The 14,208-nt window shown below is 38.9% G+C and overlaps 3 protein-coding genes across 3 annotated transcripts in view; all 3 read right to left on the reverse strand.

The window, feature by feature from the left end:
* LOC136260259 (RRP15-like protein) overlaps positions 1-214 on the reverse strand; it is a 36,511-nt gene extending 36,297 nt beyond the window's left edge. Inside the window, exon 1 of the mRNA XM_066053935.1 lies at positions 113-214. Within this exon, the coding sequence (XP_065910007.1) occupies positions 113-143 (31 nt within the window). The 5' untranslated portion in view covers positions 144-214. The remainder of the gene's footprint in view (positions 1-112) is intronic.
* Positions 215-938: 724 nt separating this feature from the next.
* On the reverse strand, positions 939-11,754 carry LOC136259691 (clathrin heavy chain 1-like). Its single transcript, XM_066053197.1, has 9 exons — positions 10,939-11,754; positions 10,739-10,857; positions 10,564-10,686; positions 9,753-9,846; positions 9,566-9,676; positions 7,246-7,391; positions 5,818-6,001; positions 4,791-4,983; positions 939-1,182 (listed from the first exon to the last, which is right to left on the reverse strand). The coding sequence occupies exons 1-9, from the start codon at positions 11,752-11,754 to the stop codon at positions 1,079-1,081; spliced, it is 1,890 nt and encodes a 629-aa protein (XP_065909269.1). The 3' UTR covers positions 939-1,078.
* Positions 11,755-11,771: 17 nt separating this feature from the next.
* Positions 11,772-14,153, reverse strand: LOC136259690 (band 4.1-like protein 5). The gene has a single exon (XM_066053196.1). The coding sequence runs from the start codon at positions 14,012-14,014 to the stop codon at positions 11,966-11,968; it is 2,049 nt and encodes a 682-aa protein (XP_065909268.1). The 5' UTR covers positions 14,015-14,153; the 3' UTR covers positions 11,772-11,965.
* Positions 14,154-14,208: the final 55 nt, after the last annotated feature.

A 14,208-nucleotide genomic window follows, 5' to 3' on the forward strand; every position in this document is an offset into this window, starting at 1 on the left:
AGGGTGCATGACGAAACTAGGGTTTGAGTACAGATATATAAAAGTGTGGCGTGATAAATAATTACTTCATCTATTACCACTACGTTATAAGATACACAATTCTGTTTCTTACCATCACTTAATCCTTCCTGATCGTCCTCCATCGCCAGTCCCAGCCTACTGCACGCCAGTACCCGATCTTAATACACTTCGATTGTGGGATTGGGTTTGATTGCGTAACTTATGTAATAACTGACATGGGGTTTACACTTTTGACTGCAGAACATCTAGCTAATGGTTTCATCTCGCTATGACTGGTAATAATGGAAAGCTTTTATGGCTGGGGTAAAATTTTGACTGTTTCTGATTTGTACTGCAGTGAGCTATTTTCAGTAGTGGGGAAACTGATGTACATGCCCTTGGATGCAAAGTTAAGAGCTCTCAAGTAAATGTTCACCGTTTTCCACTGTTCATCAGCACTAATCAACAATCAAGCTCGTATCACCATAGATATTCCCCTACACATAGTCTATGGTATCACAGTGCCTTGTACAGCGGTGCATACTAGGTTACAGGCAAGATCTGTTAATGCAATAATAGCTACGTGTGAAATGGACTACTCATACAGAGTAACACAGTGTGTAAGGACACTGTTGCATATATTAGGTCACCAATTGTAGATTCCTTGTTTCCTGTCACCCACCCACATGGTAATTTTAGAGCCGCATGCTAATTATTTTATTGTTGCATTTTGATAGTCAGTCACATGACCTAAATATTAATACTGGCAGAGAGTCAGTTGTGTGGTTGTGTCATTGGGATGAAGACTAGGTTAGTGGATAGGTAGACTCTGATGTGAGTTTCTGATGTTATTTTGTGCATGACATCCGGCCAGTGCATCTCTTCAACTTCAAGTAGCCATTGGTATTACCCCATAACACCCCACCTACACAACTAAATATAAGAAAGAATTACTAATATGCATTAATTACCACAGTTGTGCTATATAGTAATTTAATATGTGTGCGATCGTGTACCACACACTGACCTGTAACATAAAAACACATAAACAATTCGAATAAAATGTCAAGTATGCTGGTTAGGAAATCTTTTCAAGGGCATATGCCAGTTCTCTCCCTATGATATCATCACTGGACTTCTTCCGTGCCATTTGTAAATATCGCACCAAATCCATAAAGTTACCTACAGTATTGCAGCACACATAACGTAAATACACAACCATAACCCTTGTACAAGTACACAAAAAATTGGAATTTTCAACTAGAATAGGGACCGTGCACGATAATAAGGAAGTGTTATATTCCTACTGTACTCAAGATACTATGCACAGTAGGGATATAATACTTCTTATTATTTTACTGTGATTTAATACTCCAGTTTGTTTCAGTACTTTTTATTGATGTGCTATGGTCCCTACTCAAGTTGAAAACTCCAATTTTTTGTGTACTTGTTTGTTAACTCTTATTTGCAAAATAAAATTATTTTGACTGGTGAACCCATGCATATCATATCAAAAGAAAGAAATGGAACTATCAATTATCGTCTGAAAAGCGAAGTATCCAATACACTTCATTGTCAGCTATGTTCAACCCGTTACACAGCATTACGAATCAAGAACTGTTCGAAAAGCACCTCTGCAATCAAAGTAGCCACTATGAAAAATACAGACAATTTTCTGTTACGAAGAGAAGCATCACGTGCTACCACCAAACCAAACACTTTTCGCTGTCAGCAAAGATGAATGAGACACAAAGAAGTCTGCAAAGGAGGAGACTGGTAAGTCCATGAAGAATGCATTGCGGTATGCCAAAAGGCACCTCTCGGGCCGAAGTGACATCGAACAATGAAAAAATCAAGCCCGTAGCCTTAACCGTTATTAAGTTATGCTTGTATGAAGGCATCAGTCAGTCAGTCAGTCAGTCAGTCAGTCAGGCAGTCAGTCAGTCAGGCAGTCAGTCAGTCAGTCAGGCAGTCAGTCAGTCAGTCAGTCAGTCAGTCAGTCAGTCAGTCAGTCAGTCAGTCAGTCAGTCAGGCAGTCAGTCAGTCAGTCAGTCAGTCAGTCAGTCAGTCAGTCAGCAGAAAACTCCATTTTATAAATTTAAAAAAAATTCATAGCAACTTGTAGAAAGCATTTTCGGTTGACCTGAAGGCTTGTTTGGGCTTAGTTTTACCTAACCAATACTGCTTCAGTGTTGTCAGGGAAACGTGAGGCTGGTTTTTGGGTGATGTCTTTCATGGGCCACACCTACGTACTCCTTTGAGGTCCCTACTATACAGTACCATCGTCCTGTATGACATACGTCACCCCCTCCCTGCCCCTAGTCATATAACATTTACTTCTTCAACAGTTCATATTAAATCAAAACATCAGACTATTCCATTATAGCACCATTCACACACAATTGTACACTTGTATATATAGTCAATACAATCACTACAGAAGTAGTGCTATAAGTATGTGGTGACTGTTTAATGTATGACTGCTCTGTTAGAGTACATCAAAGTGCACTTCACATTACAATCATTAACAGACTATTCTTACTAACGTGATCATGCAGTCTTAAAGTGCTACCTGCTAGTGGTTTCCTCTAGTATACCTGCTAGGTGTACTGTAGATATAGCTTGTGCTATAAATAATGTTATAATTCATCACTTGATCAAAGCGAAAAGATATTGATCTTTATATTAAATTATTTTCCTAAGGTTCCTTCTTGTACACCAGAATGTGAAAAGGTAGGCTAATCAGTAGAAAAAATCATGTCAACAGACCTCATGCAGTCATGCTTGCAAGTTATTAGCTCTACCACTTGGACTGCGTGGTCTAGTTGTTTATATATTAAGGCTTTACAGCACAAGTGCTGAAGGTCTGTAGGACTGCTGGTCCTACAGCCTGTTTAAAGTTATTACAAAAAGTATGTTTGAAAGGTGGAGAAAGGAGATAAAAATCCATGACTGGACCTGGGAAGCCTTGAACCTGCAGCCATCCGATTAACGTTCAAACACTTACAGGAGTCTGCCAGGTAATCAGGATGTTTTCACCTTGTTAATTCAAGTATTTGTATCCATAGGAACCTTAGAGGGTGATTTTATTTTCACAAAGTACCCCAAAAGTGGAACCAAGTGGACATTGTTATATTTATTAAGACTTTACAGCACAAGTGCTGAAGGTCTGTGTCCTACAGCCTGTTTACAGTTGTTACATAAAGTAAGTTTGAAAGGTGGAGAAAAGATAAAAAATCCATGACTGGACCTGGGCGGCCTCAAACCTGCAGCCATCCGATTGACGCTCAAACACTTACAGGAGTCTGCCAGGCGGCCAGGATGTTTATAAGTTGAATGTGTTCACTTGTGGTCAACATGTACTTTACAGCAAGAATTTGTTCTACACCTTTAGTTTACATACAATACACTGTAAGTGGTAAACAACAGCAGTTAGAAGCTTGATTTAAAAATGACTTGAAGAGTGCTTGTTTGGTGCGTAAGATGCTAAGAAAATTGTTGAGCACCAAAGCAATTGTAGATAGCCAGATGTCTTTTTAGCTTTGTGCATTCTAGTTATGGTCATGCGTATAACATTAGTGTAAAGTCTCAAAAGTCATCCCAGCCAGCAATACCTCAAGCAAAATAGTCAGGGTAAGTGACGTGGCCTGGTCTTGTTCCAGTGTGGAAGAATCACTAGTCTGGACACTGGACATATAACTCAGTGCAAATTATGGTTAAGAGTGTATTAATGCATTAGAATTCCAGAGTACATCTAGCAGAATGATGATGTCAGTTGACTGTTATATTAGAGTACTTTGAGCCAATTCCATGTATCTGACTGGATATATGAAGTCCGCAAGTCCACATTTTACAACTACTTTCTGCCCCTCTTTGTCCACCATGTTGATCACAGGCCAGTGTCTACACTTGTGTACTAACACATGTATAATACATACCTCCTGTATTTGACATTTACAACAGACCAAATTCATTACTTGACTGTTCTAATAGAGAGTAACTGTTTTGTTAATGCACTGCTTGTTTTTCTCTAAAAGTGATCATTCCAACATTTTGGATAGCAATTATTTCTATATAACAAAATTACTTGGCTAAAATGCATTCTAACATGAACACCTTATTTTACATCAAACTTGAATGAATGTCACCACAATCTGTTTTTAATGGGAAATGAACAGTCACATATCACAGACTGACTTAATGATTACATTTGGTACAGCATTACATCTTAGACATGTTTCTTGGTCTGCACCACATATCTTAACAATATTACTAATCACACAAGCACACACACAAAGCAATGCCTTCAGCCAGTGGACCAGAGACACCTGTGTGCTCACTGCTCAGGTGCTACAAGTCAGAGCATACAAATTCTCAGTAAGCAATTTGCGGGAGGCTACATACCATGCCTCACCAATGAAGGTGTGGGCACCTTATATCATGTAAGACATGGGCAGCTAGCATTTGCTTCCCTGATTAGCAGAAGATACCCACTGATGGGGTATACCTGGTGTTATCCAGGGAAGCAAGTGTGTGTGTGTGTGTGTGTGTGTGTGTGTGTGTGTGTGTGTGTGTGTGTGTGTGTGTGTGTGTGTGTGTGTGTGTGTGCGCGCACACACACACACATATATATGCACGCATTAGCCAGAGATTAACACCACTTCATAACAACAAAAAAATCAGACATCAGAGAACTTTAAAAACCAAACCGGCTATTTTATTAGAAAACTAGGTGGTCAGAAAGAGAGAAGAAATACCCTCATTGAAAACAGAACAGTACTGTATCTTACCGTTGCCTTTAGCAGCCTCAATCACTTCACTAGAAGCACTGGCATCATCTGCCTTAATGTAAGAGTCAATGGACTCCTTCACCATGCCCTTGTTCAGCTGTGCTCTAGCCAGTACACTCCACACTGCTAGCTCATCACACTGTTCAGCAAACTCACTGGCTCTACTCATGTCATCAATATGAGCTATCAGTACCTACAGCACATGGAGTTGAGATGATACTCAAATAGAAAATAGAATTCCATGCACTTATTTGTAAACAGATATGGAGTAGTGGTATGCACACAATTACTTGCAAAAGGTGGTAAATTTCTCTGCCTTTGTTTCTTATGTGACTCTTCTGTTAGATAGTTTGACTTCATTTTACAATGAACATGACGTTCTGATGAATTTTGCAGACTGGAATCATACACTGGGTTTGAAAGTTACTAATTCATTACACAATAGCTATATAATGTCTGAATTATTGTTAAGAGTTTGCCTTAAGTGTCCAGTCTGAGTGACCAGTCTGTGAGTCTTGTATTCACGCTCTTACGTACACACAGAGTACACGCACGCATGGACGCAAACGCACACACTACATGCACACATGGACACACATATAGGCATGCATGCATGCACTCATGCACGCACGCACTAGGGCTGAAACAGATATCCGTATTATCTGGATATCCAGATAATAATTTACTATCCGGATAGTGATTTGATGCCATCAGGATAATTTCTAATAATTTGAAGCAATTTTATGTTAATGTTTCCTTGATCCAGTTAAACATTATTACAAACTTACTTAATCTTCATTTAAGTGTTATGTTTATTCTAAAGTACTAGTAAAACAAACATGTTCACAACAAAATATACAATGCTTTTATAGCAAGTGATGATGTTACTATCCGTAGGATATCTGGAAAGATTTTGTTCAGGATATCCGGATAGTAAAAACTACTATCCGTTTCAGCCCTAGCACGCACTCACACACACACACACGCGCGCACGCACGCACGCACACACACACACAACTAGACATACATCAATCGCTGAACTGTTAACTTTTTGCTTCTTGAAGATGGCAAATGCTTCCTCATACAATTCAGTTGAAATGGCAATATTAGCAATGTCCGGAGCATCAAAATTGTCAAGGCAGTCAATGTACTTCATAACCCTGGATTGATCTGCTTTGATTGCAGTCAATATCAACAAATTCTGCAAGTTACTATACAATGAATATGACATATAAGTAGAACATCTAAACACCATCCCAAACAAATTATACATTGTAATAAGGAAGTTGTTCCTTTTACAGGACAAATGTGTATTTTTCTTATTTTTCAGGAGTGCACTTGAGCCATGCACCTTCCACTGACACTTGTATTTTTTAAAGCTGAAACTATTTTGTGATACTGTATACAAATTCCAAGATAACTTCCAGCATTGTTAAACTTTGTTCCGTTGATGTACACCTTGCTATTGGTATAAAAATTAATGGCTGTCTGTGAACGTTGTAAGGTTACTCAGATTTTTTCCCAGAGTGGATAAGTCCTTAATGGAGATCACATGTGGCAAATGTTAATACAGTCTATCTGTACACCATAGTGGTATACACTTCTGTGATAGTGTCTTTAAATGGGACCAAAGTGATTAAATGGATTCCAGCTAGTGTTTTCTCTGTATGTCATAATGTGCTTCTTAAAGCCACACTGTTCCCTGTCTGCGATGGTGTAATGGTTTAATAGCATTGAATGTGAGATTTGTAATATGTAAGCATCTTCCTTTTCTTGGTAGTAACAATTGATGCCTACGTTCAATATCCATTATGGACAGTACAAACTAGTTGTAATAAATTCAATATCCATACATACATGTACTTCCTGAGCAGGTTGCACTACACTTTACTAGGGAAGAACACTACACAGTAAAAGGATAGGATGAACATTACACCATTTTTGGAAGGTCGATTCCTTCCTGCTAAGGAAGTACTAGAATGCAAGATATCAGCGTATGTACTTTCAATCTATACACCCTTCAAATATACTGACCCTGATGTGTCTATAGTGATGAAGAGAATGGGTGCATAGCATGTGTAATCAATTAGCACTTTGTGTGGAAGTAATACTTTTAAATTAACACATGTTACTTGTAAGTGAATCACTGATTATCACAGGTATTGTGTATTACATCAATGATACAAGAAGTTACATCATTTGTTACATCATTGTGCAAGTCTAACTAAAAAAGCCTATTGGTGGTAAAGAGGTCTACAAGGATCTCTCAAAAACAGTTCTTTATAAATAGAAAGGTAATGGCTCTTATTCAGATGGCTCATTTAAACAAGGTTCCACTGTATTATCATGTTACAATGATAACACCTTTTTTTTCCCAACTCCAGTGTCTAATCTACCCATCCATATACCATGACATTTTATGTACATATATTTAGTACAATAACTCCACACTTACCGATTGTCAGCAAATGCCGATTTTCCCAATATCATTTTCTCTAATAGTTCAACCAGCTCATTGGGCAGGTCAGCCATCATGAATGCCTTCACTGCAACAGATGCCTTCTCTGCATCATCTGTCTGAAAAATGGCGGTCTCTATCACCTATGAAACAAGACATGTGTATATAACACATAGCAACCAGTGGCCTGAAAATTGTTGACCTCATCGTTAGCATTGAGAAGGTGGCCAGTTTGTATGCAGAAAACAAGTTTAGAGTTGACAAACATTATAGTGTCAACACAGTGACCTCAACCACAAACTGTGTGTTATTATTACCATAATACCTTGTGTAGATAAAATTTTCAAACATACAGTAAATGATTCACCAAAATAAATCCAGTCCTCCAGTCATTGGTTCTAATACATCAAATCATGTCCTAAATGCTTTTACACTGTCATCAAACCAAACCTTTTGCTCTGCCAAAACAGAGGATAAATTTGCCAAACCTAATTTCTTTGCCCGATAATCGCACCATCATACACATCATTATTATTATTAACACTCTGCAGTGACTACCACTGAAGGTCTGATACGTAGCAGCTTGTGCTGCAATCTTAGGATTACCTAACCTAATTACAAGGACTTAGACTTCAATGACTTATAGCTAATAAGGTATAACAGAAAAGGGACCAAAGTAAGGAAAAAAGATCCCTCCAATCCCAGGATTTTAACTGCAGGTCACCCAATGTCTAGTCGGGGCCACGCTCGGTCTTCCACCAGGAGGGATGGATTTTCTTCCTTAAACCTAAAGTATTTATCAAACAGTACAGTCGTACCGTTTAAGTACTGTTTAAGCAGGAATCCAGGTGAAATTTTTGCGCGCCGCCCAAAATTCCGCCTTTAAAAATCATCCTAGAGATATCTTACAAGACGAAAATCACCTTTACGGAATAGTACTAGTCCATATAATACACAAAACAGCATTAAATACAACAAAACGCTTACAGGTGGCTGGATACAGAATTTTTAAAAATCGCCAAAACTTGGAATTTAGACTGACTGCCTGACTGACCAACCACAGTCGCAAGCCTAGAGGCCAAACGAAGGAGTGGACGGCCACCATTTTACGCCATAATAACAAACTCACCAGTGGGATGTGCCTTTTGGGGTTCCAACGAGTGTGTGCCATCTGTGTCTTGTCTTTTCTTTTATCTTCAATCAGGCTACTTGTCTTCTTCTTCATCCAACAAAACCATATTGAGGCGTTAATTTTCCGTATCAACACGTTCTCTAAGCAGCATAATAGACGCTATGCAAGATTATTTAAGGCACTTAGACTACGTTATTGTACAGAGGAATATATTCTGATATAATGGAGGGTACTGTATGAAGGTACTTTTACTAGATAGCTTCACGATAGGTCACAAGATCATGCCCATTCTTCATTCTACACAATCAATTGAAATCACGATGACACACCCCATTTGCACTAGCTGTATTTCAGTGACCACACACCTTCAATTTTGAAGGCTGACTAGAGATACTCTATAATCGATTGAAACTACGCCCCTTTTGGGGCAAGCATACATGACTCGAGATACTCTAATGCAGCAGTCACCCTAATAGAACAGTCACATGCTTATAGCTGCTGTATACTTTAACAACAAAAAAAATTTGTATATTAAAAATTATAATTTTAAAAATAAAGTAGAAGAGAGAAGAACAATGGTAGCTATTACAGCACAGCTCAGTGGGAAATTCCTACTTTGGCATTGAACACAAAATAATGGCTATGTCATGCCAAAGTAGGGATTTCCCACCGAGCTATGCTGTAATAGCTACCATTGTTTTTCTCTTTTTTCACTACTTTTTATCGCTTGGATTCCTACTTTATTTTTAAATTTATAATTTTTAATATACTAGTTATTATTAACATTTTACAATTACCAGCACTGAAGGTCTGACAGCAACTTGTGCTGCTGCCTTAGAATTACTTAATCTAATTACAAGGACTTAGACTTCAATGACTTATAGCTAATAAGGTGTAATAGAAAAGGGGCCAAAGAAAGGGAAAAAATCCTCCAACCCCAGGATGTACAAGTACAATGTCAATCTTATATCATGTATGTTTAAAGCTAAGTTCCATGATGTGAACAGAATCAATACACAATTCCAGGCACCTAATAATTGGCTTATTGTGGTAGAATACGGAAGTTATTAACTTTCAGTGGCTCGAGGCTTGCTTAAGAGCTAACATATATATATACCGTAAGATACTACATGGTACTAATAATGGATTTGTACAAGTAATTGTTAAAATTTGCATGCAGGTTACCTGGTCAATTAGCTGTTTCCTATTAGGGTTACTAGGATCCAGTGCTGTGGTCCAAAGGTTGATGTCTCCTTGCTTCACTAGATCACATGCCTCAGTCTTGAACGGTGAGTCCTTGTGACAGTGACAATTACAAAGTGGTCATGTGGCAATGACATACTATACACGTAACACAAATGCATGTACATACCTCGGCATCACCGTTCCCTTGTTCAGATTTTGTACAGGAACCTTCCTTTTTGTGATGTTTCTCAATTAACTTGCTATCATAAAACTTGTTCTCCCTACAATAAAAAGTACATAAGGTCAAAAAGAAGATTACAATGATGTTACAGAGTGCCAGCTATGATAATACACATACTGTAAACATCAACACTTCTAATGGTACATTCACTACATACCGTGTATACAACTAAACCTATTGATTTTAACAAGTCATGAAAACAATGTATTTTGAAACTTTTTTGTGGATTGCCAACATCCAAAATTTTGAGGAGGGATATTTTTGCATCTTAAGGAGCTTTTATGCATTTGTAAAACCAAAATAATGCCACTTTGATCAAATTACGAGGGAGAAATTTCTGTAGATATGTATTATACATCATTGCTAATCCTCGAAGTTCAAAAAAAATTCTCCCTCAAAAAAAAAGCTCTGTATTAATATATACTTGAGTGCATTGTGGCCAAATGACAAAAAGACATCAGTCATTGATGTTGCTTCAAGTTTACATAAACCTTTGAAAATGCAATATGATGTGAAATAATTCCCAACTTTCATACCACCTGGCTCTAAAACACTTCATAATAGCAACCACAAAGTCACTACGTAACATTTACAGTCACACAGATAGTAATCAAGAGTTTGGTCCCAACAGGCCACACTTTATACAGCATCTCTAAAAAAAGGAAAACTTCTAAAAACAGTTTTCACGTATAGACACAAAAGTGTCAGTTAAACACTACCAATAATGTACACAGTAGTGATAGTACACCTTAATTACCTTAAGAACTGATCAGGATCACTACTGCTATCAATGTACACTTTAGCCAGTGCAGTATGCAGAGTTTCACTTTCAACTGTCTCCTTTACCAGAGACTCCAGCCATGGCTGCAGCAGTCTAGCACTATTAAAAGTGAAACGGATTTACTATACAACACCAGTAATATTGTCTTAACTGTTCTTTCTTTGCTGCTTCTTCCACTGTCCCAATAGAGTAGATAGACCCCTTTAATGTCAGCACAACATTGTTAGTGAGATTGCTCGAGTGTTCTACACTACAAGTCACTGTTGACATCTGTAATGAACAGGAAGAACTAATACACAAGAGGTGTGTGTAAAACAACAAACAACAAAGTAGATTTTGTGCTTTGCTTACTGATGATTGTTTGATCTCCTTAACTGTTTCTGAGATGACCATGATGGTTGGACGCTGCACAGGATCATCATCCAAACATGTCATTACCAGTGACCTTAATTCCTCCATGCATCCTGTCTCCATCTGATCAATGTAGCACTGACGTCGCTCCACCTCAGTTGACATCGTACTTTCTGGTGTAGGCCATTGTTGTGTAGCAACATGAAGGGTTACCGCACCAAATGAAAAAATGTCAAGGGACATATCATTTTCAGTTGAAGATGATGGAAGGAAGTCCACTGTCCCTAGCTGAGATTTCTTGCTCTCTATATCCACTACCTTAGCCACTACTAAACTGCTGACATCAATCTTAGCTACCTGCTGGGCTGTAAGCAGAATGTTGTCAGATGACAGGCCACCATGTACAATTGGAGGAGTCTGGCAATGGAGGTATCTTAAACCCAATGATGTGTCCAGCAGTATAGACATTTTGGTAGCCAGAGGAACATTTGGACATCGCTTCAAAAAAGCTGTTAAGCTTTCGTTCATGTATTCCAGCACCATCACAGGAAGTGAGGAGTCACTGCTGTGGTAGATTCCGATGAATTGTATGATGTTGGGGTGACGTAGCTCTATGCACAGCTGACATTCTTTAACGTAGTTGTCTTTGGTTCGCTGGGGTCCTTCGCGTAGGCGCGCTGAAGGTTGAATTTGTTTGGCAGCGAAGCTTGTTCCACAATAATATACTTCCAGCACCCTAGTGTACGCACCCGCGCCAATTTCACATTTAGTTTCTTTTATTCCAGCGAGCTGCAGGGCTTTAAGATTAGCAGCCATCAAGCAAGTTTACTCGATTAAACGCGCATGAGCAGTAACAGTTGATATTAGTAGGTGCATGCGTACATTGTCTATGAATATGTGTACATGATTTGTAGTAAATGTACTATAGTACTGATCAGTGTTGTGAATACTTGGTCACTGCCTGTACAAAAAGCTGTAAAATGATATACAAAGCAACAACTTTAATTAATAAAAACAGAGTTTCTTGTCAAATATCACTATTGTCCGATGTTGGGCTATGACCATTTATAATCTCAACTTCCTTCCCAGAGGCTGTTTCCACTTTTATAATTTCCACTGCCTCTTGTATGGTACCAAGGTCATAGTTTGGTGTGGGTGTACGCACTTCAATATCAACTGCAGTAGCAGTAACAGTTCCATCTTGAGGATTAGACTTTTCTAAGATGTACTGTGCAACCGGACCTAGGTCATTTGTGACTATCGAATCACTACGATACTTTCCTTCAAAGGCTATTGCAGCCTCAGGTAACTCAGGCTCATCCACATCATCCGTCTCTTCCAGGGTAACCACAAAGCTGGATAAACGTTTCTCAGCTGCACTAAATTCCACATTGGCTTCATCTTTTTCATCATCTTCACCACTATCATTGTCTTCTCCAGCTTGATTCTGTAGCACATTAAATTCCAAAGTATCATGTAGTTGCTCTGGTTCTTGTTCAGCTTCTATTACTATATCAATATCAGTTGTAGTGTGTTCAACTTTAACCTCCAGTGACTGATCATCTAAATCATCTCTTGGTTCTTCTTCAGCTTCTGATTTCTTGTCATCATCTGGCTGGCACATTTCCACTGTAGTTGCCTCTGGTTTTGTTGGCTCTACATCAACCACAAGATTAATCTCACTTCTTTTCTCTTTCAGAGCTTCCTCGATCTTCTGTTGCAGTGGGACTGATTGAGGTCGCTCGGGTTCTAAAGATCGCTCCCGATTATCTGGCTCATCCTGTTTGGGTCCATCTTTGATGTGTGGCATTGAAGTAGATGACTCTTTTTTATACAAAGTCTCATTTCGGTTTGATGATCTGTCAGGTAGACCAATTGGAGAAGGTTCTTTGTCACGAATTGTTTCATTTCTACGGGATTGCCTATCTGGTAGACTCCTTCCTGACAGACGCAAGGACAGAGAACGTTGAAAATTTTGGGGTTGCCTTCGTTCAGCACGTTGCATCTGGTACAAGGTTCTACTGCGTGAGAAATAGAACTCTGACTTACGGTTGAAGGAATACCAAGACTTGATGCTGTGATCCACAAGTGGTTTAGGTCTCTCCAGCCTAAAGAAAGTATGTTGTTCTACACACCCTCTCCAAACTAGCTTTGCACTAGGATCAGTGCAGCGTAGATAAAGCACTTCCTCTTTTTCATCATTGCTCCCTTTCGGATGGTACTTGATACGAAGCTTCTTCCTACGATACCCAACAGTCACCACATCTTGCCATTCAATGTTCATAAACTCTTTACCATCTTTGTGAAAGAATAACCCAACAAGTGAAGCTCCAATGTGGCCAGACTGGCCTAGACGGTCATGAACAGGGAATACTTGCTGGCCAAATCTATAAAGATTTTTAGCAATCATAAAGAAAGAGTTGTCAGCTTCACTTGGATTAAACCCAGTTTTCTCTTTGTGCATTTCAATAACAGAATTGGACAGACCTACTGGGATTTCAGCTTGGTTGTAAATCAAGTCGACATACGGATCGACGTATCCGTCTCCGTGTTCGGTCGGGTCATGATCCCCACAGTTAGCTTGTACGAGAAGACTCACCAGTTGTAGCTTTGTAGAATGGTCAGCATTTATCCGCCGCTCTTTAATATCCCTGCATATCTGTAGCACGTACAGGTATCGCGTAACCTCGTCTCCAAGCATGTCTATCTGAGTAGCATAGAACTGCACTCCAAAGAAAAACTCCCACACAGTACGACCTGAAGCATTTGGAAGCTGCTTTCGGATTTGTTTGAAAGGGTTAAGAAATATTTTGCAGTCGCTAGCTGCATCGACATAATATACAGAAAAGTATTCTTTTTCTTGCAGATCCTTCAGTTCAAGGTGACGAAAAAGTTCATTTATCACCACCTGAGCCTTGGCTTTCTTGTCAACTGGTATGATAACGCATTCACCATCCAATAATAGTACTTTACAATGAGGTCTGTTGCGTGTAGGCTGGTTCACACCAGAAGTTGTGTTATCTTGGTCTGATAAATTGCGTCGTTCTTTTTCTTCCATCTGCGTATCGTCCGTCATCCTTGAACAGTGACCGCGGCAAGGACGATTAAAACACAACGACTCTCACAGGTACCAAATGGTAGAGTAAATACACCGACTAAGTAGCTACAAAATAAAAGTTAATGTTCTAAACAAACTATGAACGCTGCTGTGAGGTTTCAAATAACCAAAATTCCTATGTACTTTGATGTAAAGCTCGCGTGAGCAAATTT

The sequence above is a fragment of the Dysidea avara genome, chromosome 7 (genome assembly GCF_963678975.1).
Source record: "Dysidea avara chromosome 7, odDysAvar1.4, whole genome shotgun sequence".
Taxonomy (NCBI): Eukaryota; Metazoa; Porifera; class Demospongiae; order Dictyoceratida; family Dysideidae; genus Dysidea; species Dysidea avara.